This window comes from Trifolium pratense, linkage group LG1 (assembly GCF_020283565.1).
Source record: "Trifolium pratense cultivar HEN17-A07 linkage group LG1, ARS_RC_1.1, whole genome shotgun sequence".
In the NCBI taxonomy this organism is placed as follows: Eukaryota; Viridiplantae; Streptophyta; class Magnoliopsida; order Fabales; family Fabaceae; genus Trifolium; species Trifolium pratense.
In genome coordinates, this window is record NC_060059.1 from 9,049,724 (window position 1) to 9,064,282 (window position 14,559).

Below are 14,559 nucleotides of genomic sequence, written 5' to 3' on the forward strand. Positions count from 1 at the left end.
ACGCCGCGCCCTATGCACGAGTATTGTACTAGTTATAATAAAAATGAAACAGAAGTGCACTCAAGAAAGTTGTTGCATATTATTATTATTTACATATATGAAATGAGAGTTTAGAGTCTGATCTAGCGACTCTGATTACTGCAATTACTTATTTGCCATTATTTCCTTTACAGACAATGGACCTCATACATACACAATAAATACACATTGTCGTGACTCTCTAATCTTGACATCCTAAGTTAACTCACTGTGGAGATTTTCTGTCAAGTAATTATAATGAAATCAAGCAAAGTGAGAAAAATTGTTATTCCAGTCACCCAACTGACCGTTTTTATCTCCAACGCTTTACATAAATATGGCTTGCAGAGGAAACTTGTGATATTAACATCTATGTTGACTGTACAAAAGGAATGTGATGATTGGAAATTAGACCAAGACTTTCAACTAGGATGCTTGAGGATGTGAGAATTTAGGCCAATAATCCTATGCGCCTTTCTGCAAACGATGAAAAGGTTTGTAAAAGAAATCTAAACAATTCACACAGACAAGCAATGTAAATTTATATATGGAGGAGTCTGTATTCTTTACCTCCAGTGGTTATCAGTTTCTCCACACGAGAAACTATGTGTTTTCCGTAAGTATATCGCTTGAGGGCATTTAAGTGAACCTTGATGCGAGAAAGGATCAACTCAAGGCTTTGATCATCACAGGTCTCGAGAACCTTTTGCACAACATAATTACCAAAAGGGTCTTTCATCATAGCCTGCATATTGCACATTGTATCATGATTCATTCAGAACCTCTGATTTGATGAATGTATAAAACAACAATGTAGTTGAACTTTTATTTGAAATATATGTTAACCCTCGACATGGTTTTTTTCTTCCAACAAGCCTTCTCTGACTCTCTTGTCTTTGCTTATGACTATTCTGGAGGGTTTCTAATATTGATATGCAGCAAGATTGGAAAGTTTCATTGTATTTATTTATGGGGCCATTTTAAGCTGTTTGGAAAAATAAAAAAGGCAACTGAATGCTATAAGCTCCTAATGGAAGAGTCCAGCCCAAGGAAGGATCGGATCCATTGTGGATCTATTTTAGGCAGTCTTATCTTGCATTAATAAGAAAGAGGTTGATTGCATGACTCAAACTTGTGACCGCCTACCCTAGTGACATGTTAGCAACAACAACCTTTGTGACAATACATCCTTTCTTTTTATGCTATGTTTGGTAGCTACTTAAAAATAAGATAAAATTTAGAAATAATACAAGAGTAAAAATACTCGATTAAATTTGAGGGGCTAAATATTTAGGCTCTAACAAGTACACCTGGCATATGTGGAGACCATATTTAGAGTATAGAGGAGTTCTTCTAAATTTCCATGCTTATGTTAATACATCTATTAATTTCATTTGTCTGGAAAATTTTGGGAAGGGAAACTAAACACAAATGAATGGTTTCTTGAACAATGATTGCACAACAGTTTTAGTTACAAACTAATCTCTTCACCTGATAAAAAATTGACACGAAAATATTTGAATAACAGATAATCTCCAGCCTCAGATAATGAAAAACTGAAAAATATGAGATGAAAAGGGGGCCATACCTGTAAGGGCTCATTCTCATCAGAGGTACCAAGCATTTCATTCACCAAAATCTGACGTTCTTCAGGAGACCCGAAAGCCAAGCACTTCTCGATGACATTAGAAGCAAATTTTTGCTGGCTCATCTTAACAATTTGTCCAGCAAGCTTGCTGATAACAATAGTTCGTTCATGCGGTTTACCATATTCTAGGATGTGCTACAAAAGAAAAGTACAGTATGGAAATAACAACTGGGTTAGTAAAAATATGTAGCACGAGTAATAACTAGCAAAACAAAAGGCAAGCAATCTTATTTTTAATTTAAAAATTAAAAGGAAATGATGTGGCAAATGATATGGCAAAAAATCCACGTGTCTGTCCAAGTGTGCATCACTGTTTGCCACGTGTCCACATCTAACGGCGTTAGTCAAAAACTTGACGGGAGGGACTAACTTGTTAAACGGAAGAAAAGATAAGGGACCAATTTGAAACTTTTAAAAGATAAGGGACCAACTTGAAACCTAAAATAAAGATAAGGGACCAAATGTGCAATTAAGCCTTAAAAAAAGTAGCGTACTTAACAGTGTCTATTCCTATAATTTTAGGAATTATAACATGCACAAGATATGGCCCAAGGTACGGGACGTTGCAACTTGCAACATAAAATGATATGATCCTAAAGAAAAACCACATGAACGGACAACAAAGTATAGACAATGCTTTAGATCTAAAACTCTATTTGCTGGCAAATAAGGGAGGTAGCATTAGCATATGTCCAACAATTATGTTAGAAGATTACTGCTCCAGACTGCAGTGTTTCATTCTTACCAAGGATGATCCTAAAATGGCCAAGAGCCTAAGACTAAGACAGAAGTAGAAAATGTTGTTTGTAAAAAGACAAGCATGAACTGGATCTCTACTAAAAAGGTCTAACAGTCGAGAGAAAGCCAAACTCATGAAACTATATTGCACATTACGAGTGCAGAAGTATAAGTGCACAATTCTCGAAGCATAAAACATGAACCGAAGTGCTAATGTACATTACCTATCCATGTCGTCGACCATGTAAAATAAACTCGTATGAAAATGTTACATACCTGAATAACATAATTTCCATATTGATCCTGTGCTAAAGTGCATACAGATTGCATGATTTCATCCATGATAATTTCTTGAGTGTTTAGATCATCACAATGTTCTAGAACCCTCTGTTAGGATCCATGTAAACTGTTAATTGTAAAATAAAAGGCTAAAAAGAAATACAGCTCATACTGCGTCAATAGAAGGTAAATAATATGTCCAATGGTCTAACCTGAATAACTCTGCACCCATAAGGATGAGTAGAAAGTGCAACAACTTGCCCATAAAAGGATGAGATGATAAACTGAATTCTATCTTGAGGGACACACTCTATACACTTCTGAATAACATGGTTTCCATTTTGGTCACGTACACATTTCATTATTGCACCACTCAGCTCCGACACCATTTGGCTCTGCTGATCAACATCAACCACCTCCAAGGCCTGTCAATAAATTTAGCAAAAGAGTTGAAATAGTGCGTTCATTTTACTACTTACCAATATTACCACAAATCAAATAAGAACTAAATCCATTAAATCCTAATGATTACAGACCTAAGGATGGCTAAACCTTATATGTTTTACAGATACCACTATGAAATCAAAACAAACTTCAGCACTGCAGAAAGTGTAAAACAATACACAAGAATATCTCCAATATTCCATTTTTTACTTGGTATTAATCAAACATGAATCAGTTTAAAAAAGAATTGAGCAAAATAATCATGTTCATGTTTGATATATAAAAAAGAGGTCACCTTTACCTACAAACAGATGAACTGTGAGATTTGACAAGGAAAAACAGATCATCTTATAGAAAAATTGAAGATACCAGGTTTTAAGAGTTAGGTGTGAGTTAACAAATAGGGAACTATATGAGAATATAAAGCTTGAAATGCACCTTCTGAATCACTCTGCAACCGTACATTTGCAGACTAAGAGGTAAAACATGACCTGTAAGTTGGTTGGCCAATTCCTTTCTTTGACTATCTGTACCGTGCTCAAAAAACTGTAACATTGCAATATCAAGTGTGAAATTTTAACTAACCTCACAAAAAGAGCATATTTATAACACTACTCTCAGCATATAGTTAAAAAAAGCTAAATATACTTTCTGTATGACATAATTGCCAAAGACATCAGTCATCAAGGCACGAGCATGAGGAATGATCTCAGGAAATATCTTGGTCTTCTCTTCTACCGAAGCTGTTTCTAATTTCTGCTGAATAAAGCGGCTACCATACTGATCAGTACTGCATTATAGCACAGATTATCAATTCAGACTTCCAGAGCCATGCCACTAGAAAACAACAACGGAGGTACTAAATCATACCTGAACTGTACCACATGATCAGTGATATCTGAAAGTTCAAAAGGTTTGGCTTTGTTGTTCTTAAATTCATCCAGCAAAGATGAAGCGAACCTAGTCTCCATGTTATTGCCAATATCAGCATGCCATGAGTTGCCAGAACCTCCCATAGAACTTCTCATCATAGAGTTTATGTGCGAGATACGTTCATTCTCAAACAGTGGATTTCCAGATCCAAGAGAAGGAAGTGATGAATTTGCTATCTGCTTTCCTGAATGTGGCATTCCAAGATCATATGGTTGACTCCCAAATGACCCATGATTAAGAAGCCCAGATTTGCTCAGAAGTGGGAGTTCATACTGTTGCTTTTGTTGAATAAGAAGTGTCTCAAGATATGCTTTACGAATTGCCTCTCTGTCTCCATGTTGTGAAGCATCAGAGAAATTTCTCATTTGAAAAGGATCACCAGAACTATTCATCCCATGCATGGAGTAATCAGAACTTTGCTGCAAGTATTGGATGATGCGTGGATCCAGAGTTGCGGAATTCAATTCAGAACCCACTTGATTTCCCAGTGTATCTAAATTTTGTCCATCTCTGCGACCCCTCAAGGCTGGAATCAAATAAATGAACAGTTAGATCCAACTAATGATGCCAAGTGACATCTCAGGAAACAGGCACACAAAAACACATTTTTACATACACAAACACAAGCACAGAGAGAGAGAGAGGGGGAGAGAGGGAGAGAGAGAGAGAGGGAGAGAGAGAGACCTGTCTCAAGATGATTATTGTACACATTATTCAATTTAGTGTTTGCAGGATATGCACCAGGAACTTGGCCAGCGAAGTCCATACTTGGCAAACTTGTTAAGTTTCCAGTAGAATGCACATTTGCACGGAGATTAGCAAAAGAAGCAGTTTTTTTCATTAGATTAACTCGCTCATTCAAACTAAATGTGTTAAGGTCTGTTGCAAGCTCGTTATGTTTGGGCAAATTAACATTGTTCGGTGTGTTTAACAGAACATTAGCATGATTATCAACTTCCATCTGCAGCTTAGATTTCAAAAAGTTTTCTTGTTCTGCACGTCTAGCACCAGATAAATTTAACCCTGACACCATATCAGCAAGATCTGTCATACTGGAAGGGTGACCACTGTGATTACCCAAGCCAATCCCACTTTTCTCAGCAGAGAACACTTTGCTACCCATTTGAGGAACTGCAGATCCAACAGGTCTCCCAATAGCATGCGAGTCAGGGGTCGTCGACCTTGACAGAGAAGAACCCACAGCAGATGAAAAACTGTGAGAGTTTACACCGTGGTTCTGAAGTCCAATCAAACCTGGGGTAGAGGCTGATGAACGCAATCCCTCGAAGGACTCACGATCAACAATGCCAGCTGAATCCCTGATATCACCAAATGCATTGTGACTTGCTGGACGTGACATAGTGCTAGTCAAAACAGGTTGATCAAACCCATCCTGCTAAAATGTTCGGTTCAGCTATAGGTGTCTTAAAATTCCAATGATAGAACAGGACAACAAATTAATAGAACATGCTTTTTCAAAGTATACAGAAGAAAAATCAACAGTACAACAGAAGCAATCAGGATAAATAAATACCTGAAGAATGTCTGAATAACCAGTCCTCCTTGCACCAAGACCGGTTCCTGACATTCTTGTCATACCATCTGTATGTCTATCGAGTAACTGAGGTGAACTCTGCCTAGGGATATTACGTCCATTGGCTTTCCTCAATTCCATCAAATCATTTTCTGCATGTTGCAATGAAAATCCCGGTTGCACCGAAAATAGCGATGAACTATTACCATTTGGGGTCACATTCTTCCTCCAGTCCCCAAATCCCTCATTTGAAGAAGACCCACCAACTTGAAACCTTTGTGCAATACGCCAATCTTCTTTTGACAACAATGGTGGAGGCAACCTAGGATTAATACTCTCATGTGAGTAATAATATGAAAGATAAGCCGGGTGTGATCGAATCTCATCTTCAGTCAAAATTCCATCATTATTACTCCTCCCATTATTATTAGCTCCATAATCAAAATTCCTCAAACTGCCAAAAGCACTTAACGACCCCTCAACTGTTGGAGGCGCACTTCCACTCCTATAAATATCATAACCACGTTCTCTATTTATAAACTGCTGATTCCGCTGCTCATGCAGTAACATTTCCAGCTCACTCTGCAACGATCCAATAGTCCTATTCGGCAAATCCAACGTTGGCACATCCACCTTACTCCCACTGGCCATCTCCAACTCCAAACTCGAAGTCACCTAAGAATGCCACCAAAAACACCCCATTAAAGTTACCTAAACAAAAAAACAATTTTTTACTCAAAAAAAAAAAAAAAACAAGAAACCAATTTTACATTTTTATGGAAAAATAAAAAATACCCAACACCTCAATCTACTTTCAAATTACCATGAAACCAAACAAACCATAAGAAAATAATGATCATGGTTAATTCTCTTTCACTATATAATCCAAAAGCTAATAATTCACATTAAATTAAGGACAATAATTACATCAAACAAAAATTCTACTATTCTATTTAATTAATTTACCCATAAAGTATAAATCAATGCAGAATTTCCAATTATAGGTAAAAAAAATTAAAATTATACCTTAGAGACTCCCTCCAAAGCTGAAAAGGAACCTTGACATCAATCAACAAAACAAAATCCGTAATCCGATCCTATCTGAAACGGAGATAGAGAAATTCGATATCAACAATTAACGCGCAAATCAACACATAGATTTTGCACATTTCTTCATAATTAACGTAATGATTAAAAAAATATGAATAAATAAATCCAGATTTTATTAATTTTTTATAGATTATTATATTATATAAGGAATTGTTGTTGTTTCAAAAAAAAAAAAAAAAGGAATTGTTGCAGGTAGAGATTTCCAATAAGGAAAAAAGAAGAATTAAGTTACCGTTTTGAGGAAGCTGAAAATCGTTTGTTTTCTGTTCCGAATCAGAAATAGAACAATTTTCTGAAAAGGGATTTTTTTTTGCAGAGAGTTGTTCTTGGGTCTCGAAATTGGGCTTTTTCCTTTTAATGGGCTTTTCCTCTTTTTGTCTCATATATTATCCAAACTAACCGTATCTGGTTTATCGGTTCGGTTTGATTTTCAGGGTTTTTTAAAAGTGAATTCGAACCAAACTAAACCGATGATATATGGTTTATATTTGGTTTGTTTGATTGGTTTGCCTAAAAATTTACATTAGATTATCATAAAAATAAGAAAACACCGACTCAGTTGACAGAATATTGTAGGTTATTATAGGATCGAGATTCGAACCTCACTAGTCTCACTTGTTTTTCGAAACGGGAAGACACTAAGACAATATGAGACAATATATATTCATCAATTAATCTACCTTAGAACCCTATTTAGTGTTGTCTAATTATGAGCTATGATGGGTCGACATTTTATTGTCTACCAGTAAATACTTTAATGTTATTTGATATAAAAAAAAGTCCGAGTTTCGAACATTAAAAAAAAAATGTGAAGTGTTTTTTGTGTGTGTTTTCGAAATATACTTAATATATAGAAGATAAAAAATAAGAGAGATAGAAATAAACATATACATTATCAATACAATATTTTTTTTTTGAACAAACATTATCAATACAATATTACTATTGTTCAAATAACACAACAGTTATTTGGTTTGTACATCAACAATACATTCACTATTTTGCCCAAATAATGCCTTCAAAATATTACATGACAATAGGAAATTTTGCTAAGAACAACAAATATGTACTTTGGACCTCTCTAAGAGACCATAAATGCTTGGTGGACATTCTATATCAACTTGATAGTATTGGCATTATCATGGTCTCAATCTTTCAATTTTAGTTGTATTCTTTTGGACTTTACCAAAATTTGTATTATATCATTAATATCTAATACTCCTCTTCACCACTTAGCCTTTCGATATACTATATGTAAGGATATTTTCATAAAATAAAATGTAGGCCCTAGCAATGTTTTAGTTAGTTATGTCATAGGTTTTCAATCCACATAGTACATTCTTCTTTCTTCCTTCATAATTTTTTCATTTAGTTTTAACTTTTAAGGGACACTCATTTTTCTAGTTCCGTGTCCTTGTGAGTTGGCACTTTTGTTTTTTTTTGTACTTTGAATCACAACTATTTGTGTTTATACCCTATCATTTACGGCTACCGTACAAGCAGTCAGATTTTTGACTTATTTAATCACAACCATCCATTTTAATCGGATGATTAGAAACAGTTACTACGTGACGCAGTAAGTAACTATGTTAAATCCAAATTCATTGTTGCATTATATGGTTATGTCATGGAGATTCTTTATCAAGAAATGTAATAGACATTTTCAACTGAAAGAAAATACTCTTTAATAAATTCATTTGAAAGGTTCTTACAAACTCTTAAAAATGTTTCTCAACATAATCTATATTACCAACACTTCAAACCTGAGCAAAACTTTTTATGATATGCTAACAAGTAACAACAAATAATAGTAACAGAATGGAGATGCCACAATAAGCAAAAAATTGACTCAAAATTGGGATGTGAAATCACAACATATAGAATTTTGAAAAGGGTAGATACTAGCAAACAAATCTCATCTTCCATGATTTATGCCACAAAACTTCATCCACTCAAACTCTTAACAATCTCGGCGAGGGCTGAGTACGTTCCAACCGAAGAACACACAGCTCCTACTATAATAATTCCAATGCAAAGTCCTCTCTGTAGTCATGAAATGAAAGCAGCGTCACGTCACACTTTAATTCATTAGAGCTACTACAAAAAATATTTCATAATTCTTCTAGCGTTGTTATACAACAAGATAGCAGATATTTCGTATACACATTTCATTTTCATCTCAGTCTCATAATTTGTGTAAAGAGAGGAATTGGATTACATGCAGTCGGACTGCATGCAGTCAGCAATTTTGAACCGTCTGATCTCAAATCTTAAGAAAATTCTGAGATGACATCTAGACCATCCGATCAAGATTGGACCTTGGACGACCTGAAACTTACTGACTGCATGACTGCACTGTTTTTTGACTGCACATAATCCAGGTCCGTAAAAAGATCCTACCTTCATATAGCTTATTTATAGTAATGGTTTGATAGTAGCCACATTTATTCATACATGATTTACAATGAGTACTATTACGAAGGGTGTATTTGTGAATGTGTCATACCTGTAATCGCGTGACCTTACCCCGCAAGATTCTTAGGTAACAAACACATGGTAATATCAAAGTCTGCATACAAGGTTGATGTTAATTAATAAAATGATATGGTCAATAATTCAAGGAGATATAACAGAAAAAATGAAGGGAACTTACTACAAGCATTGTAAGTAAAGATCCAATTAAGGACATAACCAAACCTGCAAAGAATAATTAAACATGTTATCTCTATAACATAGTGCAACTATGTCGCATTACAATTACAATGATCGATTGATTAAGACTCACCAAAAAAGGGAACTGAGAGACCAATAACAAGGGTAGAAAATACAAGGCCTGTTCTGATGAAAATTGAATATAGGTAAGACTTTGCATGGTTTGCCGGTATCAACTCTTCGAGACTCATTGCCACTGGAGATATAGTCAACGCATACGTAAAGATGCTAGTTAAGAAAAACCATCTTTCTTCATCTGCAGTGTAAGAATACTCTATGAAGAGAATGCAAGACAAAATCATAAATTAAGATGAATAATTTTTTCCATCTCTATGTATGTATATAAAGGATATTTGGTAAATGGATTAACCACCTGCAAAAATAGAAGTTGCAGAAAATAATGTTAGCAATTTATAGTGGTTGATTAGTTTCTAAAGTATAGTGTAGTGAGAAAATAGCCGCAATAGAATGTAGAATTGGTATACCGTAGTCCAGACAGCAATCTTGGTTGCAACCAAGTCTTGTGGCAGGTTAAGAGTGAATTGAGAGAGAGTATCGTCTCCAAACATTTTGTATCCCATAAAAGCACCGCCAGCATATAGTAAGGTACAAACTCCAAAACTACCAGAAAATCATACATTGTATTTAGATAGATTCAGAAACATTCCTTCGGAATTATAAACCACGGCTTAAATTAATGTTTTGTTTACCATGCTACTAGTACTGCAGGAAACTGGTTTGGATTTGCCATGGAAGTATAAATATTTGGGAAAACAGCATGACCGGAATAACAGTAACCGTAAAGACCAATAGCTACCGGAAGAGTTGCAAGATTGAGTGTTGTCCCTGAGCGTTGAAAGCCAACGTCTTCTACGCCGATCCATAACAAGCACAGAACCACTAAAACGGATGCTATAACTCCACCAGCTATAACAAACATGGTAAATAAATGGTTATAATAAGCTCGGATAATAACCAAAGCATTAAGTCATTCTTTGAACAAAAATAAGTGTTACCTGAGATGTAACTAAGAATGCTTAGGTCACGGAGCCAAACTGTAGGAAGAACAGCCAAGGCAGCAACCACAGCAAAGAGCGTTTGCGGACTCAACTCGATTCCACCTAAATTTAAGTATGCATTTGGAAACAAAGAAGCCAAGTTGTCTCCCTCCAAAATTATATATTCAATGCAACAGCCCTGCAGGACAACATAATTTTAACTTACAAAACTTATGGTCGAAGGCAGACGAACAAAACTTATGACAACTTAATTTTACTATTGTGGATTATCCATCTCCTGCTATTTGAGCAAAGATAGACCTACTTACATATAATTCGACGTACAGTACTATCTGCATCCACAAATAAGGGGAAATCGTAAGAAATTGATATTAAACACCAATGCAAACCACCAAAAACATGCAAGAACGAAGGAAAAGATCACAAGAATATATAGATGAGCATAAAGACTTACTGAAATAGCGATACGTCCGGTAGTACCAAAAGCAGCTTGGCCAATGTCAGGGTATGTTTCAAGGCCAGGTTCGCTGTCCAAGCAAGAACGCAAGAGCAATCCGGTATAAAAGGAAATGATTCCAAAAATGAACAAAATGGAAAGTCCAACCCATCCACCTTCTTTAGCAGCATAAGGGGTTGAAAGGATTCCTACTCCACAAAGAACGTTTATGCCTGCAAAATCGAAAATAAGATCAAGGCAAACACAAATTTGTGATTTTTAGTGCATTGCTTAGTTGTCAAGTATGTGATGTCAATACCCCCAAGTGCACATGTTCTCAGATCAACATATCTAGAATTTTCACATACAGATTATTTTTAATTTTTTTGTTATTAACCCTCTGGTTCCCTGAGAAGGGAGGCCCGGTAATCCAGAGTTCGGCCACGAGGTAAGTAAAGTCTGGCCAAGGTAATAATGATAAGAAGGAAAAATCTTCAATAACTTGGTAAAAATTGAGCAAAATCTGTGCTAAAAGAGCAAGAGCAAGCCAAGGTTCAATTACTAACCATTAAGCACAGCCTGTCCGTAAGAGCAGTGTCGAGAAGGAACTTCATGACAAACCTTGGATTCTGTCTTAAGCAAAGAAGACTTTCTAGAAAGGGGAGGAAGCAAGGCGCGAGAGCTGCGTCTTTGTGGCGGCTCATCTTCTATTGTCTGTATAAGAGGTTTTGTAACCGAAGGAAGAACTTCAGGAGTGTGCCTCCTTGTTAAAGATGTAGAAAGGAAGGAACTGCTTAATCTTGACAATGAAGAAGTTCCTAGAAATCCAATATTTGGTGATGGTACACTACTGTATAGATCAATAGATTGCCTGAAATATCAATAGAAATAACACAACATAAGTATTCAGTTGATGCACTTTACTGATAAGACAGTACACGACTACTCACCTTTGTTCATCAAATCAATTGATAGATATTAAAAATAAGTCAATCAAAAACAAAATTGTTGAAAATTTCACACTTTTTGGCTCAACTTCTTTAGTCTTGACCATGTCAAAACACAAATAGGTATATTCTACAACCAACCAAGTGGTTAATCAGCTTCATTCAATTAAGGTCAAATTGTTCGAGAAAATCTAAGTTGAATCTTGACTGGAACAATCTTTGACCGGGGTACCCCGATCAAACTCCGGATTACCAGGACCCCATTTTTCACAGAGATAAGACCAAAAAATAAAAAATAACAGGTCTTCATTATCCGGTATCTCCCACTAAACTAAACTCTGGATTACCAAGGACTTCATTAACTGAAACTAATGAGAAAAGTTCATAAAGGAATTTCACATTTCACATGAATCACATCCACTCAGAAAAGTAAAACCACTTTCCAAGGATTATATCAGAAAAGTGAAGAAGAAAAAGGGACAATTAACCATTCTTTGCAGAAATTCCAAAGATTCCCTTTACACTTGCAGAAACAAAAAGCCACGTAAAGTGAAATTGAAACAAGGTGAACAAAAAGGACTTAACCTGTAACTCTGAGGCCATGAAGGGTTATAAGAACTTTGTATCCTTTGTGGTGGATTTTCATTGGAGTAATTTGAAGAATCAGAATCATTTCCATCATCATCTTTGTTAAAATCCTTATCATCTTCTTCATCACTTTCAATAATAAAACTGTTCTCTGAAACTACTGAGTTATTCATCTTCAATTCACCTTCACAAAAATGACCAAAAAATCATCACATAACAGAAGAAAAATTCAATTAAAAATTTAAGCTAATTTATCCACTAAAAAACCGGATCTGAATTATCCAAAATGCAAACTGCATGGTTTGAACTTTGAATTATCCACATAACTGTATCAGTTTTAGTTCTGTGCATGCATTTTTAAAACAAAAGTTTGAAAGAAAAAAAAAAGAAGAAAAACCAAAAAGGTATTAATTAAGAATCAGAAATTTGTTCAATAGATGAATGACACTTGTGGTTTAGAAAAGAAAGAAAGTGAAAATCTAAGAAAATAAGAAGACAGTGAAAAGAAACATCTGAAGTAGTACTACGTACTTTACTTTCTCACTCACTCACTCACTTACACACACTCTGTCTCTAGACACTGATGGTTCTTCTTTATACAGATTTAAGATTTTCCACTGTCTCACTCTGTCTCAAGGAAATAACAAACAACGTGAAGATTCACGAAGACCGAACAGAACAGAAGAAGGAACTAACTGATTTAGCAGATAATTACTCTGTCAGTTTCATATTTATCTTAATTGATTAATGGATTTTATTTTGTGTTAATCAACATTTTTATTTATTTTCCGTAAAAAAAAAACATTTTTATTAATTTATTTATTTTTAAAATTTCACCTTTAAATATGGATAATTGATGTGTACGGGATTCGAATCTGGCTCACAAATAATGGGATGTCCCTACCAACTGAGCTAAGTTCACGAGAATAATGTTTTTATTTTATTTTATTTTAAATAGACAAAATGATAATCTATTAAAAACCCACACATATAAATTGGAGGACCATAACTCTAGTAATCATGATCGATCTAATAATTTTGACATTTTCTGTCAGTTGAGTTAAGATTTAAGGACGTTAATCACCTATGCATTTTGGTCTCAGAAACTTCTAATTATCCAATTCAATTTCCAACAAAAATAAAATTTAAATTAATGTTTTTATTATAATAAATCATGAGCTAATTTATCTTCAATATAAAAATATCACGAAGCCATTTGAATTAATTTTTGTTAAGACTAAATCGAACCGTCAAAAAATTATGATGATTAAAATAATTTTTCACTTTTCTTTTTAACTATTTGTGTGTTTAATGGTTATTAGTTTAGATTAGTGGCGAAGGGTTTATATAGTATGCATGAGGGTCGTATGTTCGATTTTCACTGATTTATCGTAAAAAAAAAAAAAAATTGTTTTTTGACCAAAAGTGAATAATCATGTTATTTGTTCAAAAAAGTTTCATTAACAAAATTTTGGCTTGATTGGATTAAACATGTGTCGCAAGGATATTGGGTAGTTTGTCTTTGGTACCACAGGTGAATAATCTTAGCCGTACATTATAATTAGATAGCTATAGCTATTGCATATGCTGGCATGGGGGGACCCTTTTTTGTTTCTAAGTCGTAGGCATCGCTAATTAAATATAGTAGATTTCATAAGATTTGTATTTTGTTGTGTTTGCACTTTGTTTCTGTGTGTAAATAAAGTATGCAAATTGTCTATTTTATTATTATTAATTAATAGTTTAATTTGTGAAGATAAAGCTTACTTGAGAGTGTCATCGATGAAATCCGAATTCAATTGTTTCAACTTCTAAAAACAATGTCCACTATCAATTACAAGTAAAAGTTGATAAAATAATGTTGATGTATTTGGCCTAAAATTTTTGAATCAAATACATCAATTTTGTTAGACCATTTTATTTGTAATTTAAGATAGAAGAAATACTCTTTTTTGCTTTGTACCAAAAAAAAAGAAACTCTTTTTACTATAAAATAAAAAAAATAAATACTCTTTTCATAATTGTCTCATAACCTCCCAAGTCTTTTTAGCTATACTTGGTAAATCATGGCAACAAATAATTACAAATGATGGCTGGGATATTCTATTTATTTTTAGAATCAACTATATTAAAGACCAGTGATTAGTGATATA

The 14,559-nt window shown here is 34.5% G+C and overlaps 2 protein-coding genes across 4 annotated transcripts; both read right to left on the bottom strand.

Moving 5' to 3' along the window:
• Window positions 1–55: 55 nt before the first annotated feature.
• Window positions 56–7,060, bottom strand: LOC123919699 (pumilio homolog 4). 2 transcript variants are annotated; one of them, XM_045971698.1, is made up of 12 exons: window positions 6,937–7,060; window positions 6,621–6,695; window positions 5,595–6,269; window positions 4,745–5,453; window positions 3,998–4,586; window positions 3,776–3,917; window positions 3,566–3,673; window positions 2,896–3,108; window positions 2,681–2,791; window positions 1,607–1,801; window positions 589–763; window positions 56–495 (listed from the first exon to the last, which is right to left on the bottom strand). In XM_045971698.1, exons 3-12 carry the CDS (start codon window positions 6,243–6,245, stop codon window positions 470–472), a joined length of 2,919 nt encoding a protein of 972 aa, XP_045827654.1. In that variant the 5' UTR covers window positions 6,246–6,269; window positions 6,621–6,695; window positions 6,937–7,060; the 3' UTR covers window positions 56–469. The 2 variants fall into 2 exon arrangements, with proteins under 2 accessions (XP_045827654.1, XP_045827647.1); XM_045971691.1 differs by having other exon boundaries at window positions 4,745–5,456.
• A 1,304-nt stretch (window positions 7,061–8,364) lies between these two features.
• Window positions 8,365–13,124, bottom strand: LOC123919716 (amino acid transporter AVT1C). 2 transcript variants are annotated; one of them, XM_045971715.1, is made up of 13 exons: window positions 12,967–13,124; window positions 12,404–12,590; window positions 11,438–11,742; window positions 10,890–11,104; window positions 10,744–10,767; window positions 10,433–10,613; window positions 10,127–10,343; window positions 9,902–10,037; window positions 9,770–9,789; window positions 9,490–9,635; window positions 9,358–9,401; window positions 9,211–9,273; window positions 8,365–8,747 (listed from the first exon to the last, which is right to left on the bottom strand). In XM_045971715.1, exons 2-13 carry the CDS (start codon window positions 12,577–12,579, stop codon window positions 8,649–8,651), a joined length of 1,626 nt encoding a protein of 541 aa, XP_045827671.1. In that variant the 5' UTR covers window positions 12,580–12,590; window positions 12,967–13,124; the 3' UTR covers window positions 8,365–8,648. The 2 variants fall into 2 exon arrangements, with proteins under 2 accessions (XP_045827671.1, XP_045827665.1); XM_045971709.1 differs by having other exon boundaries at window positions 12,938–13,117.
• Window positions 13,125–14,559: the final 1,435 nt, after the last annotated feature.

What these genes read in the sequence shown, in the direction of transcription:
- LOC123919699 (XM_045971691.1), bottom strand. Translation starts at nt 6,245, where the DNA reads ATGGCCAGTGGGAGTAAGGTGGATGTGCCAACGTTGGATTTGCCGAAT. An exon ending in CAATAATCATCTTGAGACAG is followed by an intron (nt 4,587 to 4,744) that starts GTCTCTCTCTCT and finishes ATTTGATTCCAG; the next exon opens with CCTTGAGGGGTCGCAGAGAT. An exon ending in GTTGCAGAGTGATTCAGAAG is followed by an intron (nt 3,109 to 3,565) that starts GTGCATTTCAAG and finishes ATTTATTGACAG; the next exon opens with GCCTTGGAGGTGGTTGATGT.
- LOC123919716 (XM_045971715.1), bottom strand. Translation starts at nt 12,579, where the DNA reads ATGAATAACTCAGTAGTTTCAGAGAACAGTTTTATTATTGAAAGTGAT. An exon ending in CATTCTTAGTTACATCTCAG is followed by an intron (nt 10,344 to 10,432) that starts GTAACACTTATT and finishes TGTTTGTTATAG; the next exon opens with CTGGTGGAGTTATAGCATCC. An exon ending in TCTCTCAGTTCCCTTTTTTG is followed by an intron (nt 9,402 to 9,489) that starts GTGAGTCTTAAT and finishes TATTCTTTGCAG; the next exon opens with GTTTGGTTATGTCCTTAATT.